Source organism: Crinia signifera, chromosome 3, assembly GCF_055691185.1.
Source record: "Crinia signifera chromosome 3, ASM5569118v1, whole genome shotgun sequence".
NCBI lineage: Eukaryota > Metazoa > Chordata > Amphibia > Anura > Myobatrachidae > Crinia > Crinia signifera.
The window spans coordinates 106,498,954-106,526,892 of record NC_139219.1 but is presented as its reverse complement, the minus strand read 5'-3'; the positions used below and the strand labels follow the sequence as shown (position 1 = coordinate 106,526,892).

The 27,939-nt window shown below is 41.6% G+C and overlaps 1 protein-coding gene across 1 annotated transcript in view; it reads right to left on the bottom strand.

The window, feature by feature from the left end:
* Positions 1-27,939, bottom strand: part of TULP4 (TUB like protein 4) — a 171,470-nt gene that overhangs the window by 80,481 nt on the left and 63,050 nt on the right. The window contains exon 3 of the mRNA XM_083176351.1: positions 4,494-4,622. Within this exon, the coding sequence (XP_083032477.1) occupies positions 4,494-4,622 (129 nt within the window). The remainder of the gene's footprint in view (positions 1-4,493; positions 4,623-27,939) is intronic.

Genomic DNA, 27,939 nt, shown 5'->3' with positions numbered 1-27,939 from the left:
ATTATTATTATTTTAAGAGTATTTATAAGGTGCAACAAGTGGTTTGCAGCGCTGTACATATGACAAACATTATGCCAATACAGGGTACACAGAACTAAACATTACAGTAACTGAAAAACTAAAACACACCCGTGACAATTAGCAGCACAATTCTCTGTACACAACACAGCTGAGATGTAGGAAAATAAAGGAGATGTAGACGTACTACCAGGGGTGGGTTGTCTAGGGTAGAGATGAAGGATTACGAGTAGAACTGCAGTTTTTAACCACATGCAATAGCTCAAATGCAATCCGCGAATGGGGGACGGAGGGAGTGCTATTGGCAGGGTCAGATTTGTGGAGGAGAGGGGGCGGTACTTGTGTAGTTTCACGGCGCCAGCATGGCGCCGTGCTACTTCCGGGTTCTACACTCGCAGTCGCCACAAACTGTTAAAAAAAAGTCACTTAACTCCATGCCAACATGGATAGTTCATACCCCCACTATCCATGCTGGCATGGAGTAGTTTTTAAATAGCGTGGCGAGCGTAGCGAGCCACCGAGTCCGCAGCGTGGGCGAGTGAAGCGAGCCCCGCAAGGGGACTCAGACGCATGGCGCCATACTGGCGCCGTGAAACTACACAAGTACCGAGGGGTCCAGAGGGAATGCTAGCGGTGTCCGTCTGAGTAGCTTGGTGCTGTGAAGGAGTGCTAGAGGGCAGCGGTTGTTAGCGGCGGTGGCAGAATCAGAGGGCTCTCCAGTGTTTTGAACTCACAGATGACATACAACATTGGGTGCTGGAAGAGGGTACTTTAGGCACCACGCGATGCGATGGAATGCAATGGGACATATTCTCATGATGACTTTGTAACCCCCATGATCATCAGTTGTTATTTATGGTGAACAAAAATTTTACTCCCTATTTACCACAGATATTCTCCACTTGACTGAAAGTGGGTACTTGGTATCGAGACTGTACGAGACCCTTGTCGCCCAGATATGTTGTGATGGAGAGAAAAAGATCTGCCATAAAGTTACAGAAAAAAAATTAAATAAAATACAAGCATTGCAGTTGCTTGTTTTATATAATTGAATTGCTCCTTGTGGATTTAACTCGCATGTTCTCAAAGTCGGTCCTCAGGGGGCGTGGCTTGGCTGGTGAGGAGAGCAGCCACGTTTAGCAGAGCTACGGCTCTTTCTGCACAAGACTCCCCTTTTGTCTTGCCTCAGCCAGCCTGTATTCCCCCCTGGCCTTTCGCAGCCTACCCCTACCATCTGGGTACAAGTCATTGAATTGGGGAGCACATCCCACAGATCAGTCAGGCCTACCTGACTTCTCCAAGCCGGGACCTTGATTTGCTGCCTGGGTGGCCTGACTCTCCTGGAGCTGCATCATCGGCTCTCTGCTCTAACCAGTGACCCACAGACGCCTCTGCCAGCTCCCTGCCCTTCACCTTCAGCTGGGAAATGGACCTTTGCGGAGGAGTTTGGCAGGGTGTGCTGATGGAGCCTCAAGATGCCCGGCAGCCATCTTGCCATCCTCCTGCAGCTCCAACTGTCAGCTTCACAGTGAGACCCCTGCATAGATCCGCGGCTGTCCCTGGTGGTTGCTGTCCTTTCTAGTGTACCCGCTGTTGTTCTGATTTTCTATTTCGCTACTTCTCTGACTTCCCTTTGCCTTTACCTTCTTTCGCCTAGCTCCGGTACTCTAACTTTCTCTTTATTCACCTCTTACCTCCAATATGGCTACCTCTCTTAGGATACTCTCAATCAATGCTAGAGGGTTTAATGTCCCAGAAAAAAGGTCTCAGGTCCTCCGCTCCATGCCAAGAGAGCTGATATTATTTTAGTCCAAGAGACACACTTCCGACACTCTGATACGGCGCCCAAATTAGTAACCACTTTTTCCCCCCATCACTTTTTATTGCAACTACTCACATTCCATATCTAAGGGAGTGGCAATTCTCTTTGCTAAACATCTACCTGTGTCCGATATAGTGTCCAGGAGGAGGGTAGATGCCTTCTTGTTTAATGTACTCTAGCTAACCAAATTTTCACCATTGTCAATATTTACACTTTACCGTGAAAAGATATTCGATAAGAGATCATCTCTCCAGGAAGGAATCCTATGAACGGGAGAGACTTGAACTGGGTCTTGGACCCCCGCCTAGACGTGTCCTCTGGTCCCTCCCATCCTGAACGCACATCATGCAAGGTAAGATGACTGCTCCACACTCACCAGCTGTCCGATGTTTGGCGTGCCCTCCACCTCACAGAGAGACTATACCAATTTCTCCCCCACACTAGTCATATTCTAGAATAGACTATTATTAGATCATAGACATCTCCAATGTGCACGAGAGGCCCGATAAGTCCTATGATCTGGTCTGACCATGCCCCAATTGTACTCGATCTTTCCCTGGGACCCCCAATCTTACATATCCAAACCTGGTGTTTTAATGAATCCCTGCTTAACGATCCCTACTGCAGATCCCAACTCGAAGAGGCCACCAAAGGATATATTGCATGTAATGTGACCCCTAATGTCTCCAAACTTACAATATGGGAGGCGCAGAAATGCTTATTGAGGAGGGAAGTGTATCCAACTGGGTTCGTTCCTGAAAAAGCAAAGAGTAGGCCAGATTGAAAGCCTTTTGCAAAAGATAGAATCTTTAGAAACCTTCCACAAAACCTCCCTTTAATCTGATACCTACGCTGCACTTGCTGCTGCTCGGTCGGCATTGAATAACATCCTCTTTGACAAGGACAACATTTTCCTACAGGAAATGCTGTAGCAGATATTATAAATGGGGCAACAAACCTGGGAAATTGTTGGTCAGTGCGCTTCGCACACAGAGAGCTCTTTCTTTTATATCCTCTATTAAGGATGAGACAGGCTGAGCTCTCCATGAAACTGATAGAATCGCAGAGGCATTTTGCACTTATTACAATATACCGGTATTAGGATTAGACAGATAAAATATATATGTATTTATGAATTTACTTTTAGATTAAAGAATATGGTTGAACAGGGTTGGTGTAGCGCTAAAGTTACCTGTGCGCGAAGGGGCTGCAGACCTAGAGTGGTCCAGACTCTGTTTACAAGTGGTTTGCAGATGGGGAGGTACTGCGCTCACCTTCTGGGTGTTTGTATGGTGTGAATTAAATACAATGCGAGGTCCCAGATTATATGAAAATGACACTGTAATTGATTTATGCTTAGATCCTAAGTGGTGACTACTGATTAAAGAATATACTAACACTGTGGTTCCCAAACTTTTTTTAATCACGGCACCCTACAGCATCAAAATATTTTCAAGGCACCCCTAGGTGAAATGCTTCTTATCGAGAAATTCAGGAAAATAATATTAAATTAAGTACATTGTGTTTATATGTCACAGTTATCTGGTGAGGGACAGAATTTGCTTCTGTTTGGCCACATATATTATGATTGGCAGCCACAAGCACTGGTTTTGCCTGGCACATTGACCATAAATTATATGAATTGATCTTGATCCACCAACCTAAGGCACCCCTGCAAGTGTCCTGAGGCACCCCAGGGTGCCTAGGCACACAGTTTAGGAACCACTGTACTAATACATTTATCTATCTCTATATTTTTAACCTATACCTTAATAAAAAGGTTTTCATTTTATACAAATCTGTAATATTGCGTTATTTCACTGATTTATGCAGGTGGGGATGCGCAGTGTTTTGTGTAATTCCACCTCATTTTTATAGCCATACAAATAAATACAAAAAAAGGACTACTAAATCACACAAATGAGTGGAACTTGCAGGAAATAATTAAACATTTCCAAACAGAACTGACATACACTGGTACTGATTTAAGAAATCAAAAATCAAAACTATCTTTACATAATTTGTCTCCCTTCCATGAGAAATCTGTTAGAACTCTAAATACAAATGATATAACACTGTTATTACATTAAAAAAAGGTTTTATTTGAATTTACAAAAGGATTAGGTGTTGAAAAGTCACCTCATGCAGATAAGATGCCATGTAATCAAAGAATGGAAATGTGTAGCCGTGTAAATGTCTCCTAGAAAAAGTAATCAATGTAACCTTACTTTAAAGGGTTTATTTTTGCTCTTTCAATAAAAAGAAAATCAATTCCTTATTACCTGCTGTAATCAACACTGAACTCTGGTAACACTGAATATGTGAATCAGAGGCTACATATCAATGCTACAACCAATTATTTCTTATTGAACGAAGAGAAAAATAGGAAAGATTTTTAACAGAAAATGCAGCAATGAAATGTAGGCCATTCTGCAGTACTAAATAAAATATAATAGTGTTTCTTTGGTTTAGTTCTCATTGCCTAACTACATTTATCTGTTAAAACTGTCAATGTACAATATATGCATGTTAAATTTACTATAGAAAAACTTTTTATTACAATACATATAATTAAGTAAATGTTTACCTGCATCAAGTAAAATTAATTTCTATGTACCAAGTGCATAGATAAAATACCAGATTTACTGCCCACCTGTGCGCCGCGATCATTGACCAATTCCACCGACCATCTGCCTTCATACTGAATCCACACAAATATTCCTCCATCGGCATCACAGGTTGCCAACTTTTGAAAAGGTTCGTTCCATCTCACTAACACCACCTGAAAAACAACACAAACAAGATCAATCAACATTTTCCAATGGTTCTGTGCATGAGTTTAATGCGTCTTTTCTTGTTATGACTCATTAACTTCTAATTTATCTCTTAAAGTTATAACTGTCAACCATTTATCACTGCAAGGAGTAGTCTTTAGAGAGAGCTCTAAAAGTATGCTGAAGATACAGTATAAAATAGTCAGACAAAAGCACACCTGATCAAGGACAAAGGTTTGAGCTGCAGCAAACAAAAACAACTGGATTTGCTTTTTTTAAAGAATATATGCATATTCACAAAACTTGGAGAATGCAAACTTTGTAGTGGAAAAATGAAGAAAACCATAAAGCTGGCCATACACTAAAATGATATAGTGTACAGTTGCACAATTTTGATGGGCTGTGCGATAGATTGTGTGCACATCATGTGGTATATCATTCGATTCGCGATCCCGCGGGTCGATCCTCAGATCATACCTGCTGCATGTCTGATCAGTCGTGATTGGGTGCAGATCGTGAGCTGGTTTTTGGACATGCGATCGGTCTTTCAATTGATCGTACGACTGGCCGCATTTGACTGACAGTTCCCAGGGCATTCCCAACCCACCTCCTCTGGCACTCATAATCGATCGTATGTGGCAACTGGTTTACACGATGGATCATAAGCACATCGTTAACACATTGTGCATCAAAAATGCCCCAAGTCACATAAAAAAACAACTCCAACTCCAAAATGATTTAACTGCTGGAATACATTTATCCAGACCTTACCCTCTCGCACTAAGCTGGCGATTCAGTGCTGCTTTCAAAATACCTCATGGTACTCCCTTCAACTCTTACAAAATACTCCTATTACCATCTGATTGTGTCTCTGAACAATAACTTGCTTCTATAATCTTATCCCTTTCATCCCATACTCCCTGTCTTTTCTATCCTTGTTTCCTGCTGATTTGATTGATTTGTTTCTTTTTCTTCATTTTTATTTTATTGTTAGTTTTTATTTTATTTTTAACATTATAACGGTCTTATGTCTACGCTGGGTTTAATGCTTAGAGGTATTTTCTCCTATCTGTCCTTTAGAAACTTTAAATGCTGTTAAAATAGGAGATAACTCTTTAATTCACCTTTATAGTGTTATCTGTTATGGAAAAAAATGGAAAATGGTTCCTGATCCTCATTAGTACTCTGTATACCACTCTCTTTATTGTCTGATGTATTGCTTTTGTCTTTTGGAGATCCAATAAAATATATTTGGGAAAAAAATGCCCCAAATCGTAAGTCCAGGTATGCTGGGGAATTCAAGGGAAATCATGACACAATCAGAATTGTAAGCTGGTCGTTCTAGTGTATGGCCAGCTTTACACATACTTTAAAGTGGACCAGTCAAGAATAAAACTGCACTGGACTCTTTACAGCATAACTACATTAGATTTCCAGAAATCTTTGTATGCTACCTTACCATTTACCTAAAACATAGTGGTAGAGACCATCTCTATTTAAATTGTAAGAAACTGTTGAATGTTCCTACCATACTCATATAAGGGTCACAATACAGTGTTAAAATAAAAAGTTTAATTGCAATATATTACAAATACAGGGGCTTATTGAGAGTTGCATGCATCCTGCAGAAACAGTCATATGGCATATTTTGAATATCTGTATCAATGTTGGCATCATCTATTAGGGGGTTCAATAAGTAAGGATTCAAGAACTCTCACACATGTAATGTTCTCTATTTGATCCTAATTTTCCACCATACCAGAGGAGGTACAGATGGAGCCCCTCTCATTATGGTCCGGCTTTTGCCAAACCGTCCTCACTGGCGAGAGCCGGCTGAGAGGGACTCCATTAAACTGGGACACAAGTGCGTATCACGCGCGTCCCAGTCTCTTGGTGGCTGTGCACCTGGACCCTGCCTGTCTCAGCTTCAGGGAGACTAGCAGGGTTAGAGGGGGGGTTCAGGGAAGCTTCGGAGCGGGGCGGCGAGGACCTGGGGGGAACTCCATCACCACGGGGAGTGCAAGCATCTCGGGCGCGCGCCCCCTGGAGGGAGCTGGCGGATGAGGAAAGTTTTGCCAGCCCCTGCCTGAATGACGAGAGCTACATTTGTAGACCACTGCTTCCTCTCATTGCCCTGAGACTGCACCTAATATCCATCATACTGCCCCAATATCAGTTGTAAGATGGTGGGTGGATGGAAACATGGTAAAACATTGAGGTGCAAAGTGTGATCAGACAGCCGTATTGAAAGGGCACATCAGCAGCTGAATTTAATTTATTTACTTGTCGAGGGCTACGTTGATAACGTCATGTCATGGAAAAAAAGGTTTGTATTTGGTGCTCTGCCTTTGGAAATGGCAGTACAGATGTTCAGGATGAGCAGTGATCCAGCAGGTCCACCACAGATGACAATTAGTGCCATACTGAAGGTCTGAATCAGGACACATCTGAGTGATACTGCTGATGAACTAAACATCTCAGTATGAAGTTCAGAAAAATGTTGTAAATTGACGCTTCACACGGATTTCATTTATGTTGGGATAGATTCATTGGTGTACTCTTAAAACAACTGCTTCGACAAGTATAGTGGCCAAGTTGGAAAAAAATCTGTACCAAGGCCATACTAATAATTCTACGTACAAATATGTCCTGCTACATCTGTTACATCTTTGCAGGGATGTTGCCACATAGTGGTGAGCAGGAATTTACACTCTCCCGCTATGTAATTGAATTGAATAAAAGCTGGTGAATCAGGCTTATAATGTGTATTCTAATTTCCTTTTTTTTTTTAAAGGCGCCACATTAAAGTATACATAGTAACAATTTAACCCGACACATTATAAGTCGAATACATTGAATACTGAACTAACTGGGAACACCACATGGCAATAAAACAATAGATCAGTGCAAGTGGTAAAAACTGCTCAGTGCCTACTCACTGCAGGTTAAAAATAGAACCTACTGTACACTGTATATTCCCTCACCACATTGGCGGAAAATATTATTTGCATGCATCTTAATGGTAAAAAGACAGGGAACCATAAGACCATCTAACTTCTCAATGGCAGAATAAAATGGCAAGCAGCATAAGGGGATGAAAAGCACCGACGTGCACATAGACTAATACAGTATGTTATATCAAAAATATACATTGATTACTTTAAAACACAGGCACATACAACACAATAGTCCAGTGGTAAACAAACTTTTGGGGTGCCTCAGAACACTTGCAGGGGTATCTTAGGTTGGTGGTTCAGGACCAATTAAAATTATTTATGGTCAATGTAACAGGCAGTGCTGGAAGACAGTTCCTCATCACATAACTGAACCTAAAGCCCCATACAGAAGTGTGATTCATTTCCTATTCGATCGGGATCGAATCGCATGGTGCAGTGCAGTGTACACATTTGATTTTGACTATACAGTACAGGTCAGGTCTGTCTTGCCTTCAGTTTATTTTTCTATTTGATTTCGATGCCGTGAATTGGGTTTGAATTGGCATTGAATGCAGCTGAAAACCATTCTATGATTCAATTTCGATTCGATTTTTACTGTATAGTCCAAATTGAATCTAAAGCTAGTCAGAAACGCACTGTGTGAACGCGGCATGAGGATGACATAAAATAAAAAATGAAGTAGATTGTGTTTCTATCTAAACTTCATTTGGCCTAGGGGTGCCTTTAAAAAATTGTGTGTACATAATATTTGATACACTAGGGCAGGCATGTCCAAACCATGGCCCTCCAGATGTTTCTGAAACTACAAGTCCCATCATGCCTTGACAGTTTTGCTATTAAGGAATGGTAAAAGGATTGCAAGGCATGCTGGGATGTGTAGTTTCGCAACAGCTGGAGAGCCATAGTATGGGCATGCCTGCTCTAGGGCAATTAAAAAAGTTTGGGTACCACTAATATAGTCTATAGTTGCCTATAAAAAAAAAAATTAACTAAGTTTCCTCAAGTGGGGATTATTACACAAGGCCATGGCTAGGGGTATGTGAACGGTGCATTTACCGAAGGTCCGAGGGCGGCACTGTTGATGCCCCAAATGACCTACATGCAGTTTCATATCATGATATATATATTTGCAATTCTAGTGCTCTCAGTTGCATACATGTCACAATAAGGGAACGGGGGGTTTGAGAGCCTCACTAGATATTGCCCACTAAGTGTGAATTGGGTCAAGAGAGACCCTTTTCGCCACTCCGGTGGGGGTTCGGCCTGAGTTGCCTGATACCAACTTTTATTAGACGTGGTGTCCCTATGCGGGGTAAGTGGTCTACGTGTGTTGGTGGTGCTCCCCTGAGTCCGATTGTATGCAATGAGGGGGAAAAGGGAAAGTGGACTCTTTTTGTGGGGCACTCTTTGTTTTCTGATTCTGATTTAAAATGTAACTTTTATTTTAGATTATTTAAGATAAGGCGAACATACATGTCAAACAAACAAACATCAACCAGAAAAGGACAAATAACATAAATTCTGCAGTGAGCTTTTAATAATATGCTATGCAGAGTGAGTTCTGTATCAGAACGTACAATAAAGAGATGTGCCTAGCAGAGCTAATTGCTATATCGGCTAGGAATCGTCTGAAGGGTTATTGTAAGTTATTTATGGGGAAAAGATTTCCCTATCTAGACTGTGCTTGCACACTTAATTCAAGAAAAGTTCAAAATATCAAATTTTCACACACAATATATAATGATATTAGGGTACTTGTTTCCTAGCACGGCCACACCGATTTACATCGGGGTGGTCGTGTCGGAAAAATCGGGTCGATCGCATCGCATGCGATTTGGTCGAATGCGATGCGATCGTCGCGACCGACCGATTTTGGACCCGATTTTTTTTTTTAATTAAATGTAAATCGGGTCCCTGGGACCCGATTTTACATTGGATTCAATGTAAAATATTCCCAACCCCCCCAAATGTCACGGCGTACACCCCACCCCACGATAGACGCCAACCCGAAGCGTGGCGAGCGCAGCGAGCCCGCGAGGGGCGGCGGTGCGCGTCCTCCGACCTTTTCATTCCCCTACTATCCACGTCGGCGTGGAGTTGAGAATAGAATAGTGTGGCGAGCGCAGCGAGCCACCGTGCCCGAAGCGTGGCGAGCGCAGCGAGCCCCGCGAGGGGACGCGGATACCTTCACAGGTAAACGCGTCCCTTCGCGGACTTCACAGGTGTCCGCGTCGCCACGGACACCTGTGAAGCCCGCGAGGGGACGCGTATAACTGTGAAGGTATCCGCGTCCCCTCGCGGGGCTCGCTGCGCTCGCCACGCTTCGGGCTCGGTGGCTCGCCACACTATTCTATTCTCAACTCCACGCCGACGTGGATAGTAGGGGAATGAAAAGGTCGGAGGACGCGCACCGCTGCGCTCGCCACGCTTCGGGTTGGCGTCTATCGTGGGGTGACGACGGGGACATCTAAAATGTGAAATGGGTCATATTGGCCCATTTCACATTTTTCACATTTTTTCAGGATTTCAATGTTAAAAAATCTTTTAACATTGAAGCCTATGTAAAAATCGGGGGCATCGCGTCGGGACCTATGTAAATGGTCCCGACCGACGCGATGCCCCCGATATTTTACCTTCTTCCGACACGATTTCAATGTTAAAATTTTTTTTTAACATTGAAGCCTATGGGGAAATCGCGGGCATCGCGGCGGTCGCGTCGGGACCATTGTTAACGGTCCCGACCGACGCGATGCCCCCGATATTTTGTCCTAGCCGGCCAAATAGACCTGATTTCAAAGGAAATCGGGTCCACCTTAACTAAAGGTACACGATCCATAAGATATGTGGCCGTGCTAGGAAACAAGTACCGATATTATTATACAGTAGTTGAGAGGATGTACAATCGGATTCTGAGCATTACTGCAAATGTTGGTAAGCTGGCTGCAGGTTGATAAGTTTATAATACCAGGTGTTTTTGGTATGCACTCGGATTTTGTGTGTGTGATATGAAAATCCGAGTGCATACCAAAAACACCTGGTATTATAAACTTATCAACCTGCAGCCAGCTTACCAACATTTGCAGTAATGCTCAGAATCCAATTGTACATCCTCTCAACTACTGTATAATAATATCATTATATATTGTGTGTGAAAATTTGATATTTTGAACTTTTCTTGAATTAAGTGTGCAAGCACAGTCTAGATAGGGAAATCTTTTCCCCATAAATAACTTACAATAACCCTTCAGACGATTCCTAGCCGATATAGCAATTAGCTCTGCTAGGCACATCTCTTTATTGTACAGAACGTACTCTGCATAGCATATTATTAAAAGCTTACTGCAGAATTTATGTTATTTGTCCTTTTCTGGTTGATGTTTGTTTGTTTGACATGTATGTTCGCCTTATCTTAAATAATCTAAAATAAAAGTTACATTTTAAATCAGAATCAGAAAACAAAGAGTGCCCCACAAAAAGAGTCCACTTTCCCTTTTCCCCCTCATGTCACAATAAGGGTCTGGTTGCTTACTACTCTTCTTCATAGCAGGGGTGTCTGGTTCTTGTCTGGTTGCTGGCACTACTGTTAGCCTCAGAGGCACTGAGTGTTTGCAAGATCTCGGTGGCATTGAACTTGTAGGCCAGAGAGCCCTGAAGCTGAAGCCAACTATGGGAATGTTGCAGGCATGAGTTAATAGGAGCTTTCTACTGGCTCACTTCCTATATAATGTATAGTCATATGTCATGCACAAGATGCCTGGCATGAGTGAGGCAGCATGTCCCAATCAACTCTACTAATGTCTGAGTGTTCATTTTTTGTCGAAACGCAATGCGCCTAGAATGCACAAGAAGAATGTGCTGATTTTTGGTAAAATGGAAGCAAAAAAGAAGCCAGACCCTAGAAGATTCTCACGCAACATGGTGTGCCAAGAGGACCCAGAGCTGATTAAGACCAGGACTAAATAACCACACAAACACTGTATTCCTACACCCAAAGCCCATGAACAAAAAGCTAATGTACACCAAATGCACACACTCATAACATACTTACACACAACCAACACACGTACACACACACACATCATACATAAAAAGGCACATAACATACAGACACACAAATGCATGCATTCATACACACACAAACAAATGCACACAGCATACATACATAACATACACAGCATAAATGCACACACACACACACACACACACACACACACACAGCATTCATACACAACACACACATACACAGCATGCATGAATGCATATATATTTACACACAGGGGGAGAGCAAGTAACAGCATACACCCTGAGGAAGACTGATAAGTCGAAATGCGTTGGTGGTTTGGAGGTACCTGGGATCCCTATGTTAACTTGGCTTTGGGAATACTTTTGGAGACTTTATGTGGAGGCCGCATGGGTTACAACATCTGACCCCACATAAGCTTCAAACTAGCCTTTTGTTATAAGGCCAGATACAGTACCAGGCTTTATTATTCATGCATATGTTTTGCGTGTGTATATATGTATTTTGGAATAAATATGTTTTATGTTATAGCTTTTCCCCTCTGCGCTTATATCTCTGAGGGAAACTGGAAGGAATCATCAAAGATAGGGAACAGATTTTCAAGTGTGACCCCCGATCTACGTTATATTCTTTGGCCTAGGAAAGGCCCTTATATGGTATGGGCAAATATTAGCTAAATTTGACACTCATTTTCCAGCATTAATTCTGCACCATGAGATGTTTTTCTGTTCTCTTCTGAGGTTAAGAACTTCAGCTGAATACCATTAAGAAGGAGAATTCATAATCAGGACTATCTCCCCAATATATCATCATCATCATCATCTACCCCAATAGGAAGCACGGGTTCCCATTCTTTTTTCTCATTGTGTGTTACTTGTATGAGGTGATACTACCAAGCACCATGTAGCATTCGAAGTGGGAGCGCAGAGATTTAGTTTCTTATTTTTTTTTTTTTTCAGGTAATAACTTACACTGGGGAGGAGTAGGTAACAGTATACATGGGGTGGGGCAGGTGAGAGCATATACTGGGGGGCAGGTAATATCATAGACTGGGGTGCAGGCAATAGCATACACTGGGGTGGGGCCAGGTGATAGCCTACACTGGGGGGGGGCTGGGTAATAGCATATACCTGTACTGTATACACAACAATTCATAAACACATAATACACATACAGCATACATACATACATACATACATACACACACACACACACACACCCACGGACCCACGGAGAGCATACAAAACACACAGAGAGAATACATACACACACACGCGCAATACATCACTAACCACAAGAGAAGTGGACAGGAGGAGATCCGGAGTCTGCTTCTGCTGGGGCTCCACCTGCTCTTTAGCTCCCTCTGCTGCTGCCAGAGAGCTCTGCTGGTCCAGGAGCTCTGTATGAGCAACAAGCCACGCTCCCATTGTGCCGCGCAGGAGGCCCTGGACGGGCCGTGCAAAGATGGAGATAACCGCATGTCTCCCTCTGCAGGGACAGGGGGGCCCTAAGAGATGGGAGGCCCGGTCTTGCATACCTCCTGGAACGCCCCCCACCCCCCTTAACCCGGCCCTGGCATGACCCCAGTAAAAATGTTTGAGGACACCCTTCGTTGTGGGGGTCATTCAGGTGTCAGCAGTTACAGGGAAGGGGAATCTGCGGTTCTTCCTTAGAGGTGAGACACACAGTGGAAAGGAAGTTATAATGTGCAGTTGTAAATGGGTGCAATTACAAGAAGGGGCAATGCTTGAAATAAGGGGGCATTTGCTTGGGGAATAGTTACAAGCAGGGCCATAGGGAGCCTAGGTGCTTTTTAGGAGGAGGGGAGGGAGGGGGGTGGCCTAACAGTGGGGGGCTTGGTCATGCACCCATAGAATAAAATACAGAAAAAATCACTTTAATCACCTCCCTGGCCACACTGCAGCCATGCACACAGCAGCATGTGCTGGGTAGCAGAGCTGCTGCAGCTGCTGCTCCTCCTCCCAGGTAAGGGAGGTCCCACTTGGCCGCTCCATCAGACCTGGGCCCAGGAAAGTAGTACCTTATCTCCCCTCTCTCAGCACCACTGGTTGCAAGGTGCAAGGAGGCTAGTTAAAGGATGCAGGTAGTCATGTTAAAGGGCAGGCAAGTTACAGGATACGAAGTTGAAGGTGGGTACACCTATAGGGTGAGGTGGTGTCACTTGCACAGATGGCATTTATAAGATGCAGGGGTGGGAGTTACAGGATGCAAGTGTGTCACTTGTATAAGGGCAGTTGCAGGGTACAGAAGAGAAAGTTGCAGGAGTATAGTTTCAGTGTACAGTGGGGACAGACACAGGCCTTTAAATGCTAAGTACTGTAAGTCAAGTCAATGTGCTCATACATAATGGGCCACAGTGACAGGGAATTTCTATTTTAAAATCCAGGAAAATTGTAATGCAAAGAGTATATGATGCAAACTTTTACTAGGTCATCTATAGTCCAGTACCCCTCCAACCCACCCAGACCTCTCCCTTGCTAGAATTCGGAAGTGAATGTTTCTGTTGATTCTATGATTGTGCCTTCAAGAATCTTGCTGAAATAATGCTGGGGGTGCTATAGTAAAACTAGATTTGTATATGTTTAAATTTGAATTGTAGAATCATCTCACACTTAAAAGTACGCATAAAAAGAAGAACATTTTAAAAACAAGGAAAGAACTGAGACAAAAAAAAATACGGTCAAAGTTTGTAATTGTCAAAGTAATTTGTGATGCAATAAAACACAGAAAGGGGTTGACATATGGGTCTTAATTATACAGAACAGGAACAGCTAATTATGGTTCAGTGACTTTCACATCTACTGCAATGATTTTAGCACGTGAGACAAATTGATTTTCCCTTTTGATCTTGGAAGAACTCAGACAGAAACGAAAACATCATTATACATGTGCAACGCATTCCTCTTTACTATAATATGCTACTTTTCTCTCTTTTCTCAGATAATACTCCATCCAGTCTCATAAATACCTTGTGCCTTTATCCCAACATCTCTCATGTGAGTGACATTCTCTATTCTTCACTTTGAACAGAACCCTAATTAGCCATACACCATGAGTGAACAACAGGCACTGATTAATAGCATTGGATCTTGCCCTGTCTAATGCATCGAATATTGTAGGTCTGAAATTCTTCAGCAGCAGGGGCCAAAAGGACAGTGTTTCTGTAAAGCAGTAACATGGCCCTGTACAGAGCGGTGATGTGACAATGCAGCAAAATAAATGCACTACAATTCTGTCCTCAGGTCAGGGAACAGTATTAAAATAGATTACTCCCTACTGATCCAAAGTCACAACTAATTTACAGTCTTCACATGCAAAGCTCTTCAGGATCTATACCGCTGGAACAATACCGGCAACTGGTTCATTTATCTACAACCATCATTCAGATTATGTATCTTCTTATTACTGTGACAATACAAGACTTGCAGGAGGAAAGTGGGGCATCTCTGGTTACAAAAAATAAAAGGGATTTTCATTTCATGTGAACCCAACCAGCTCTATGTAAACATATCATCAGTGCTGGGGTACAAACTCAAAGGGTCCAACAGTAATTAGGTCTAGGTCAACCCTAAAATGTCCTCACAAAGCAAAAAGTCGACACAGGAAAAAGGTTTATACATACAAAATATGAAGATCTGGCCCCATGGACCCACAATTAGTTAACCACGTAACCTCGTACATGGAATAATGTAATATTGGTGGTCTTGACAGCATCTGTAAAAGGCCTAACCTTTTCCCACTTTGTGAGCAACACAGAAGTACAGGTTGAGTATCCCGTATCCGAATACCCATTATCCGAATTATTCCGAAAACCAGACATTCCAGAAAGTGAACAAAATTTTTTTTTTGGGGGATAAAAACTTACTGGGGACATCTGTAACAGCACTACTGAGGGAATGATATGTAACTGCCATTATATATGTGCAAGACAATGATTGCTTGGCATTTAAATTCAGTGCCTGAGATTGTACACAAACTTTGTTTCATGTTTTGAAACCTTGTTTTATGCACAAATAAAATATATTTGTGTTTATTTCAGGTGTTTGATGTAGATGTACAACATAAATGCAAGATACCTCAAGATACATCATTGAAATATTAAAATATTCCGAAATACGGAATAATCCGTAATCCAAAATTCTCCTGGTCCCGAGCATTTTGGATAAGGGATACTCAACCTGTAAAAGAATAGGTGCACAGAGTTGGCCTACAATACCTCCCTGATCTTTGCAACCCTGAGTGTTACTATTTATGCGCATCAGCTATCTTCATAAAGTGGCATTTTGGACATTATACAGGTATAAGTGACAGAATGAATGTGAGGGAAAGCGTTTATATATTTTTCAAGACAGTTAGGATGCTGATAAACAGAGGCTAACCTCCTTCGTGGAGGTCCACGACCCCTATAGAGGGAGAATAGAACCTGTGGGGAGCACAGCGAGCCATGAGCCCACAGTCTGGCAAGCACAGTGAACCCTTCTCTTCACTCACCCCCTTTTCGGAGTACCAGCAGTCGGCATTCCGATGTCGGTATAATGACAGTCGGAAACCCGACTGCCGCATACCACACCTCCAGCCCTGTGAGCCTGGGCTGGTAATGGGGAAAAAAGGGGAGGGGTAACGACATTGGGTTCCCTCTATTTTACAATAACCAACAGCGAGCTAAAAAGCCAGGTGGGCTATAGGAGGCAGACAAATCGCTGAGTTCCCTTGTCATCGCAGCAATCCATTGGAAAGTCTGGACCCCAAAAATAAAACGGAATTTCGCAACTTCAGGGGGACAGCAGCACCCCTGGCTAATGGTATTTAAATAGTTAAGAATTTTTTTTAAAATGATTTAATAAACATAAATAACCAACATATTCTGAATGGGTATTTTATGCACACATATGGTAAGATTCAATTAGCTTGGTACTTACCATGTGCTAGTACCAGGGGGTGGGATCAATGGGTCGACCTAATGATGGTCAACAGTCATTAGGTCGACATACTGGAAGGTCGACATGGCAGAATGTCGACAGGTGTCTAGGTCTACACATGCGATATGTCGACATGGGTTAGGGCCACAGTCAGAAGGTCGGCATGGGGGTTTCACTATTTTATTACCCGAATGTCGACACAGTCGACATGGACACAGTTTTAGTGCACCGCGTCCGCTCGCCATGCTTCGGGCACACTACTTTATTCTCCCACCATGCCCTAGTGGATGGTAGGGCATGAAATACATGTTGGCTCAAAAAATGACGATATAATTACTGACTGTCGACCATCTTAAGGTCGACCCATCGACCGTATCCCAGTACCAGTAACCTCAGCAAGTCAATTGCAGTATACATGAAGCACTTAACTTGGATTCCAGTTCGAGCAACAGGAGGTTTGTACAGAAATCCATGGTAAAGGTGCCCATACACTTATACTATATGACCCATCGGGGCGATAAATCGTGTGAAAAGTACCATATCCTATGTGTTTTACCTCTGGATCTAATGTCCAGTCCCGCTCCCATTAGATCGGATCTGGAGATCGCCATGGCGGCCAATAAGATTTGTCGGCTTTTGTGGTTTACATAACAAGCTTACCAGTTAAATCCACATCTTTTAAGGCAGAATCACACAGAAATAGAAAATTTGGTGTCATTATTCATCAATACAGATTCAGCTTTTCAAAGAGCTGAATCTGCAGCGGTGAAATCAGGCTATAAACTGCCGGAGTTGAATAGGTCCTGGTATATCCAACTATAGGAAATATCATCCAGGATTGATTACCCCTCCCACCCCCCCACCCCCACCCCGATTTATGGTAAATAAAAAGTATTTTGGATAAATATACTAAATCAAAAGGATATGACCAATTTGTTTAAACATAGACACTCACACTAATAGAAATTAAAAAATGTATATCCTCTAATTGGCTAACGAAGTAGAACATGTCACTTCTGCTGCTATGTGTATGCCCCTCAACTGGAGCTAATAAAAACTTTCCATCAAAATAGTTGCATCAGCTTGTATTCTGTGATGACAGAACAGCACAAAATACTATTCTCTGGCTGTTCTGTGGTTGAACCCAGTGTCTTCAAGCTTCATCGTCTGTTCTATAGAAAGTGCAGCATTTGGCTTGCTAGTCTAAATAATGAGTGTTGTCTCATGAATTGAAAAAGACACTTGGTACAAGCTTGAGTTGCATGGGACCTGCTGCTCTGAAGAGGGATGTTTGGAATGACTGTAGCACAAGTGCATAAGGGCACATATGTATATGTCAAAATGTCACAAAACTAGTCACGGTTTTGTTTGCAAAGACTACTACTAATCAAATTATTCTTAAGGGATTGCGCTCGTGCCTTACTCAGTCTTCAACTGGTTTCCAGACCATCAACTGTGTGTGGTCAAACACCAGAAGGCACATTAGCCAAGAGTACCAGCACAGCAGTCTTCCAACAACTGGCCTTCTGGCACTGATTAATGCAGCTTTGTCATCTCAGAGAATGACTTTAAGTACAAGTGATGTTAGCCAAAAGGTTAAGAAGCTTTTTAAAAGAACATAATAGTTGGCACAACGAACCAAAGCTATGGCCTGACAACAGCTCTCCTTCAGCTTAAGTCATTTCATCTTACGCAACAGAATACTCTTTGCATTTTGGTCACAATTTGAAAATGTAGAATATAAAACGTATGTACAGGTGTTTACTTATTAATAAAGCAAATAAGTACAGATAAAAGATGAATAAAAGCAATAAACTAATCCTACCAATATTTATATGAAAGGTTTTGAAATAGTATAGAGAAAACTTTTATAAAAGAGCTTAACATATATATTGCAACTTGAAATTCATTTTTTTATCAATACCCTTAAAATTAAATTAAGCATCTTCTTTTTTTTTTTTTATATGGATAAAACAAATAATAAAATATAGATATTTAGGGGTTCTTCCTAACTATTCCTGTTCCAAGAGTAAATGCAAAATAACCTATCTCCAACAGCAGCCAGTGGTATCCTCTGTACATGACGAGAAACACTGGCTAGTACCATAGTAACAATGTCTCTTTCACATGTACACAGTGTACTGTCGCCATGGATACAAAAGGCACATACACTTTTGGAATAGGACTAGAAAAAAAAAAAATGGCAAGCAAGAGAGCTGAAAGAAGGGAAAAAAAATACAAAGACATATGGAAGCGAGACTGTTGCAGTACCTTTTCCTCCATAAAAACCTTACAATAGCCTAATGTACTTAGTAATAATGTTAAATTTTTTTTTTTAACTAGTAGAATACATAGGTTCTCCAGGTAACAAGATTAGGACTCCAATTTATTTAGAGGTAGGGGAAAGTGGGGTATGATGATTTACTAACATCAGACGTTAACTCATCAGAGTCATCTGGGGGGTAAGCCAACCCCAGCTGGGCCAAAATACCTGCTACAGTGTGTGCAAACCTGGCCAAGTACTACAGGAAATGTTTGACCTCTGTAATTGCCAACCAGGTTTATGTTACAAACTATTGAGTTTTTGGTTGTCGAAATATTTACTTTCAGCAAGAATATACAAATTAATTATTTAAAAAATCATACAATGTGATTTAGTTTTTTTATTTTATTTTGTAAAGCAGGTCACAGCATACCAAATCAATTCCACAGGCAAGCATAGCTACAGGCAGCAGCATACAGGAAATCACAGCATGGAACAGACTCTTGCAAATGCTTCAGTGGTCCCTACCATAGCCTACACCCCGGCCTATCACTTAGGCAGCTAATCCACCGTCAAGAGCATTTGCAGTCTGCCTTGGAAACACTTATATCAGGAGAACACAGGTGCTGCAGATCACACAACCTGGCTTCTGTTACTGCACCAAAACCTGTTCAAGATCCTACACATTACTCTCATATGTAGCTATTCTGTCTCTGCCACACTATATAGGTCTTCTATTAGTGTCTGTGTTTCTCTGAAACACTGCCATCTGTTGGCAGTGAGTGAAACTACATCTCTTACTCTCACAGAGGCAAGTGAATCTACATGTCTTTCTCTCTCACAAAGGCAAGTAAAACTACATATTTCTCTCTCACAGAGGCACATTAAACTTAATCTCTTTTTCTCAAACAGGTAATTGAAAATGAAACTACAGATCTTTCTCTCTCTCTCACACACACACACTAATTTTCACTCCCAGATAATTAGTATATTGTCTATATACCGTTTATAAACATGGGACATATACGGATTATGTGCATAAACACTTTCATACTCCCAAATTTACAGATATAGATAAGTGAAGGTGCGCGCAGGTATTATACCGGGCCAACTTCACTCCCTCAAGGGCCATGCTGTATATACTGCCCAGTACATCTACATCTATCATTGTAGAATATTCTTGCCACACTCTAAAGGTCCATACACACTATGTCATTTTGAGCTGAAAGCTGCTCACTTTAACCTTTTGAGCCGCATTCAATTCAAAAGCCGCCCAGTGTTTATGGCCTGGCGATGAGTGCTAATGCGCACTCCTACATCAATGCCGTCCATAGTTACTCATCTGTTAGTATTACCAGCAGATGAGCGTCAGGGTGGGTGGCATTCCATGGTGTCCTGCTTTTCCACCCTGGAAAAAAAAAATAGCATGGACGGGTGAAGGTCACTCAGTGTGTATGTACTGAGCGATTTTCCCCTTCATAGTATGTATATGTATGCTTGTAGGCCACGATTGTACTGACCATCTTACACACCTATAATAATATCAATATAAAAGGCAAAAGCAGTGCTCGTGGCTTCTAATCATAATATACATACCTTTTATACAGTATATATATATATATATATATATATATATATATATATATAAATAAAAATGAGAGAGAGAGAGAGAGAGAAACCATAACAAATACTGCCCATTGCTACATAACTGAACCTAAACATAACATATAGACACAATTTACTTAATAAAATATTTATTCTGCATTTCTTCTTCGAAAAAAATATTCGGTCTAGGGGTGCCATGAAAAAGTTTTGATGCTCTAGAGCAAGATTCAAAAAAGTTTGGGAACCACTGGTCTTACAAATACCTTTTATATGCTACTGTCAAGATGCCATGAGCTATACAAATGTTGAGGTATATGGTTATCTAGGCCTTTTTCTGGAATATGACCGGAAACAGGATCTCCATCATTTCCTGCAGACTCCAGGTCAATCTTAGGTCATTCTGGAAACCTCCCTGCCACCTTTGTCACCAGATCTTCCTCATCTGTGTTGTCCCAGATGGGTGACACAATAGATGTGACATCTGCAGCTCCCTTTAATATCTCAGCCATAATGAAGCTCCTAGTCTTTACTAACTAACCAGGACTTTGAGCTTCTTGAAGTGAGGCTCAAAGATAGTCTGTAAAGAAGTGGCTACCATTCAAGCATACCTATCTCAGATGACAACTAGATTGGTAAACCTATAAGAACATGTGGCAAAGGACTTACAGGCCTTAAAAGACAGTGCCCACAAACAGGCTAAAGGACTTCTTCTACAGCACCAGCTGGACAACCTTGACTCACAGGTTGTAGAAATATCTTATGGATCCATGGTATTCCTGGAAACATACTAGCACAAGGTTTGGCTAACATGCTAACAAAGAATTTTAATGAGATCTTGGGTAGCAATCCTGGCACACTGATCACATTTGATAGGGCATAGAGCTCTGAAACTTCAAGGAGCTCCTGAGAGATGTTATTTGTAGATTGCACTACTACAATCAAAAAGAGGATATATTTAATAAATTGTGTAATGTGGATTTTAATGGCAATCAGATTCAGATTTTTCAGGATTTGTCATGGTGCACTCTCCAAAAGCACCACCTGTTCGACCTTTAACTGCAGCTTACAGTACAAATTCAAATGGCTATTCCCGTTTGGTCTACAATCTTCACACAATGGCAAAACTGATATATTTGGAGATTCGGTAGCTCTGGATACCTTCTGTTCTATTCTGAAAATACCTGACCCCACACTATTAGGTTGGGACGAAACGGTATAGTTTCTTGGAATGCAGTCTCCCAGAAGAGGACTTCCAGCCAGAGAGGGGCACCAGACGGCAATCTAGGAAGAAACAGGGAGCTGCTGCTGCGCCTAATGTTACTTGAATGGGCCTTGTTGGATATCTGCCTACCCAATCCCTCTTGTCAACAGAGTTGTGGAACGGGCTTATTTGGTCTCAGTTGACTTTTGCATATTTGACTTTTGTAGGTTGATGGAAATCTTTAGTCCTTTCACACATTTCAAACTCCACATTTACTCCTCCTAGGTTTCTGCTGCCCTTAAGCTGGGAGACTTTCCTTCACGATATGTGACCATTTAGTTTCCATGCCTCCTTGTTTGTTGGCAACGTGGAAACCATGATATTTTGCAGAGCAGCCTTTATGACAGGTCTTACGTTTTCTATTTGTGCACTTATATTGCTGATCCTATAATATTCTGTTATGTTTAGTAGACTGATATGTGATATACAAGAGTGACTTGTGATTTCTAAAGTCAGAGGCTTCATGTTTATTTATATCTATGCAAATTAGGATTTTTTTTCATGTTGCAGATATCGGCACTGATTCCCGTTTTTTTTTGTTCCATATTTCCGATATGTATTGTATTGATACTATGGTTTCCATGGTTCATACATATTTTTTCAGACTCTTTCTTTTCTCTCCCATTTTTGTGTCACTAACACTACCTTCTTTCTTTGTCCCAGAGTACTCATCATGGGATCAGTAGCCATTTCTACAATGCAGTTGGGGCTGTCACAGGTGTAGGAGTAGGGAGCTGGTTTCAGGCAAAGCTATACCCCCCATGCGAGGGCAGAGAAGTGGTGTCACTCGGAGCTGTTTCAAATGCAGGGACAGGGAGCTGGTGTTAGTTGGAGCTGTGCCAAAGTGGGAGGGCAGGGAGCTGGTGTCAGTCAGAGTGGTGGGCAGTGCACTTGGGTGGGGGGGGGGGAAGGTGCAGGAGCCTTGACCTCTGTGCCTGTGGGTGCAGGATTGGATTGGGGGTTTAGCAGCTGTGACCTGTGGTGGGTGGTGTGGATGTCAGTCTGAGCTGTGACCTGTGCAAGGGAGGGGTGCCAGAAATATATATTGAGCAATATTTGTTTGTTTGTCTTTTTACTAAAAAAGCTGGTTCAATTTACTATTTCTTCACATTTTGTGTCAACAACTGACCAACAAGTGCCAAAGTGTCTGGGTAAAAGTAACTTTCCAAAATTTAAACCTAAACTTTTACACTATCCCAAGCCAATCCCCTCCTCTTTGTGTGCTGGGACAGTCATGTTGGAATAGAAAATGGCCTTCCCAAACATTGCCACTAAGTTGGAAACATACAGTAGCATTGTTCAAGACTGCCTATCACTGGTGATAAGGAACCTAGCTGAAACCCTGAAAAAAGCCCTCCTCTTCCATCAAACTTCACAGTTGTCATAATGAAGTTAGGCATGTAACATTCTCCCCGCATCTGCCAAACCCACACTCACCCATCTGACTGCCACACAGAGAAGCATAATACGGTGTCCCACAGTACATGTTTGTTCCACAGTCCAGTGTCAGTGTGCTTTACACCACTTCATCCATTTCTTGGCATTGGACTTGATAAAGTGAGGTGTGCATGCAGCTGCTCAGCCATGGAAACCCAATCCACTAAGTTCCCACAACAGTTTTAGTGCTTATATGCCTTAGCAGTTGTTGAGTCCGCTCAGTGATTTAACGTGCTCTTTCGCTTCATAGCCGAGTGGCTTTTGTTCCTAAACGCTTCCTCTTCCATTAATATCACTTACATTTGATCGTGGAATATCTAGCAGGCATGAAAGTTTGCAAATAGTCTTTTTGCAAAGATGACATCCTATCACAGTACCACACTTGAAGCCTTTAAATGGTTTGTTCATAGTTGTTGATTATGTGACATTGAGGGACACCACAACAGTTAATGATCCTGATTCGATTTGATCTCACTACCCACCCTCAGGTCACATCTCTCTGATGTGTATATATATATATATATATATATATATATATATATATATATATATATATATATATATATATATATATATATATATATATATATATATAGTATATTCTAGACTTCTGTTTTCCCTATATATACTGGATGAGCTCCATATCCTTTAGTATGTGTATAGACATATGTGACCATGTCTTTTTACATTTTTCATAACGTATCCAAGATTGCTAAGAACTTCTTTCCAGGATGCTTCTTCATTATCATGCATCTCCCCATCCCAATATTATCATCTCTGTACTATACCATTGTTGAATATTTCATAATGAAACAAATGTATATCAAACCATTTAGAATAGTCCTTTCTGCGATTACATATTCATCTTTGAAGGTGTCTAATTATGATAATAAACTGCCTGCCAGCTACATCAATGGTGGCCCCACGGCACTTCCGCCCGCCATACATGTCACTCGCATTGATTATGCATGCTCTGCGATATACGAAGTGCCCCTTCCGCCAACCAGACTCAAGACGTATTGGAGGCACTTCCGCCAAGCATGAATAACGTCATATCCGCTCTGTGATACACATTCGACCATTATTGGTGGTAACTATTCCCAACAAGTTGGGCCCCAAAAACTACCTGTCCATTTACTTGGAGCTATGTGCATGCACTGACTGTTTTTACCAATCCCCCCCCCCCCCACCACCTATTTTTAATTCATTGCGCAATTTTTTCATCTTTTCTTATACAGAGAATTCTCTTTATATTGTGATATATAATAACTGTATTTGTACTCTTTTCAACATATTTGTGTCTGACCATCATTCAGATTAACCCAAGCGCTATATACTTTCCTTTTTTGTTCAATTCTGATGCGTGCTCATGTTTAGTCTGTGTGTATATATATATATATATATATATATATATACATACATATACATACATACATACACATATATATATATATATATATATATATATATATATATACACACACACCACATATATATACACACACACACACACACACACACACACACACATATATATATATAAATAGACTCTGCAGGCAAGTCTAGCTTGACTACCTTGCCTGTAGAAAGTATATGGCTTAGGGCCAAATTGCCATGAGACAGAATTGAACTGTGTGAGTACACTTTACTGCTCACATAATTGATGTATAAAGCTTGGTAACAAAAAGCAATGGAGATAATTCAGAGGTGGAAGCTATACAGTGAAGAATTTATAATGGGTGCAATGCACATGGATTCCTGAGTACATTGCGGCTCCCACTACATTTATTTTTCTTTTAAGACTCAACGCTAATGGCAGCAGCACTGAAGCAGGAGGCACCCCATGTAACAAGATGCTCCGATTGTTTGCATCTGATAATGCAGCATTGGATCATCAACGGTGTGAAAATCAGACATCTCAGTAACACTCATGGTGTCTGGCCAAATCACACTGACAGGGCCAGTGAAGCTGCATCAGAAAACCGCATACATATGGTAGAGGTTTCATGTCCCTAAATGCCAGCAGCATATCAATCATTCTGGAACATTTAGTGAACTGCATGTGACATTGCATTCACAGTGCGGCTCTTGAGTATATCCATAAACATCGGCCAATTGCAAACTAATCGAAATAGCGTCCATTTACAAAACAGCCACAGTGCATTTTCAAAATCAATTAAATAATGTTCCACTTCAGTTATCTAAGCAATCATTTAAAAATTCCTGTTCCTTTGGATTTCAGTATTACCGATTACATTACTGGTATATTACAAATAATATTCTGCAAATCTAACAAAACTGACCTAGAGGAATGTAATGAGTAAATGCTGTCCCTTGACCAGTAACCAGCTTTAAAAAAAAATAAAGACACTGGTATTGTAAGCGCTGCCACAGTAGTTCACTAAATAAGGAGTCCAATTGAAGAAGAAATTAATTGAAGTGCTGACATGAAATTCCAAAAGGACTCGGGGAAACGTTTTACAAAAAGAATAGCACTACTATAAAAATACATTAAAAACACGGGTTATTCCTCAGCAATAATTTACCATATATACTCGAGTATAAGCCTACTTTTTCAGAACATTTTTTATGCTGAAAAAGGCCCCCTCGGCATACTCGAGTGAGGGTCCCACTTGAGTCAATAAGTTTCCAGTTTTTTTGTTGTAAAATTAGGTGCCTCGGCTTATATTCGGGTCGACTTATACTCGAGTATATACGGTACCTCCTAATGACTTTGCAAACCATATGTTATGCCCATTTCATAATTTCTTACATCATGATAAATGTGTTGGTGCTTTACCAGCACTGTCATAAATATATTCTCTGAACCAAAGCAATGTGTGTCTTATTTCTTTGAGAGAAATTACATGACCTTTCGCGATCACCTCTGGAAATTCAGATTCATTTCATAATTTCCTTTATTGTACTGTATTGTCATATCTTGTAACAGCCCATAACCTCATCATCCATTGAAGCTCTTGCAGAAACATACATATTCGAGAACTATTCTAGAATTTTAAAGATGGATGTGTTTACATTAATGACAAGTCTATCCTATTCTATTCACCAGTGGTCACACAGATAAGTGCATGCTAATGTAAAATGTTCTGTGACTTTCTTTGTGTTCCTCCAGCTTGAAGAAATTATATTTAGGTTTATACTATTGCTTGTCTGAAACTGCCATTCAAACATTTGGTTTGGTACTCATAATAGTAGACCTGCTTCGCAGTACTCAAAGAGTCAGATAACATTTTTGCTACCTGCACAATGCGCAGGTCTAGTCAAAATGATTACAGTACATATTAATATTTATATTTATAACTATATAAATAAATTATACACAGCTAGAGGTTATTTGGAAATGGAGACTCTATAGCATTATCTAAAGGTTGAATACATACAGTTCATACATACATACATACATGTCCCACCAAATTACTAGATTATTTCTTAACCGGTTTGGCTGGGATCACTTGAGATATATGGCATGCAATGGATCCTGATGCCCAGGAAGGTCCCAAGCGGCTCAAGGGCAGATCACTACCTCTGGGTATTAGTTATCTAGGGTATGCCTAGCTTAAGAGAAAAAGCTTTGTGTCCATGTTTCAAAAGAGGAAAGAACATCAAAGATTGTGTGGTCCACAATGATGTCTCTAGTCAGACCTTGGAATTGACACAAAAAAAACTTTCTGATCAGAAAACCTGGAAATTATAAATGCATAGGTTGCGTCGCATGCAAAAATATTTACTCCGGCAATGTATTTTTTTCATCCTTGATCCAAAAAAAAAAAAACAAGATACATCAGACTTGACATGCACCTCCAAATTTATGAATTACTACATCAAATGCTTGTGGGGTCTCCTATATTTAGGGAAAGACAACACTGATAATTAAAGAGGATGGCCAATCAACGTTCGGTAATTAGAGCAGCACTGCAGGGCAAACCCGTGGATCAGCCCATGGCCAACATTTTAATGACTGTCGCCATTCCCTGGCATATTTAAAATATACTTGACTGCTAGTTTAAGGGGTGGAGATCGGGTGTAAACACATTTAAAAAAAAAAAAAGTTTTGGATCTATGATTCTACAATGGATGCTTTTAAAATTTATTAAAAAATTTAATTACACGGGGCGTGGCCACGATGAGCTAGGAGAGAGACGCAGGTCACGGTCTGCTCCCGCTCCACAAGAGGCATGGTGCTACCTTGGATCCCCCGGTGAGAGTGAGGGGAGGCAGGCGTGTGGATCACTCAGCAGGGCGCAGGAACCACAGAGTGCGGCGTTGTCTGATTCGGCAGCGCGTGCTGCGCTCGGAGGCGGAAGAGAGCTCAGAGGTGGCAGACCTGGGAGGTGATCGCCGCACGGAGAGCCTGGCGTCACAGCTTGTGTGCCGGGCGGGACAGAGCTGGCATCGCAGCGCGTCGCTGCAGTGAGCAGAGTGGCTAGCGGTGAGTGGAGCGGCGAACTGAATTCAGGAAGCCCCGACATTGGAGCAAATAGGTGTCTGTACCTACAGTGTTTTACCCAGTGAGGCACACAGTGTGGGAACACTCCGGGCGGGAGCTGGTCACCTTGTGCAGGATATGGAAGGGGTAAGTGCCCCCAGAGAGTAGCGCTCCTTTAAAGCCCATAGTCTCTGTCGGTAGCCAGAGCTAACAACTTGCAGTACCTGGCTGAGTTTACTATATTAACAAGCTATAAGAGGCTGGGACTGTATTCAAGGCCGTAATGGGTAAAACACAGAACTCTGCAGCAGCCCAGAAGCTTGCTAAATATGCCAGACAATCTGGCTCACACACGCCGCAAACTAGTGGAGAGATTCCTTCGGCTTCCTCCCCA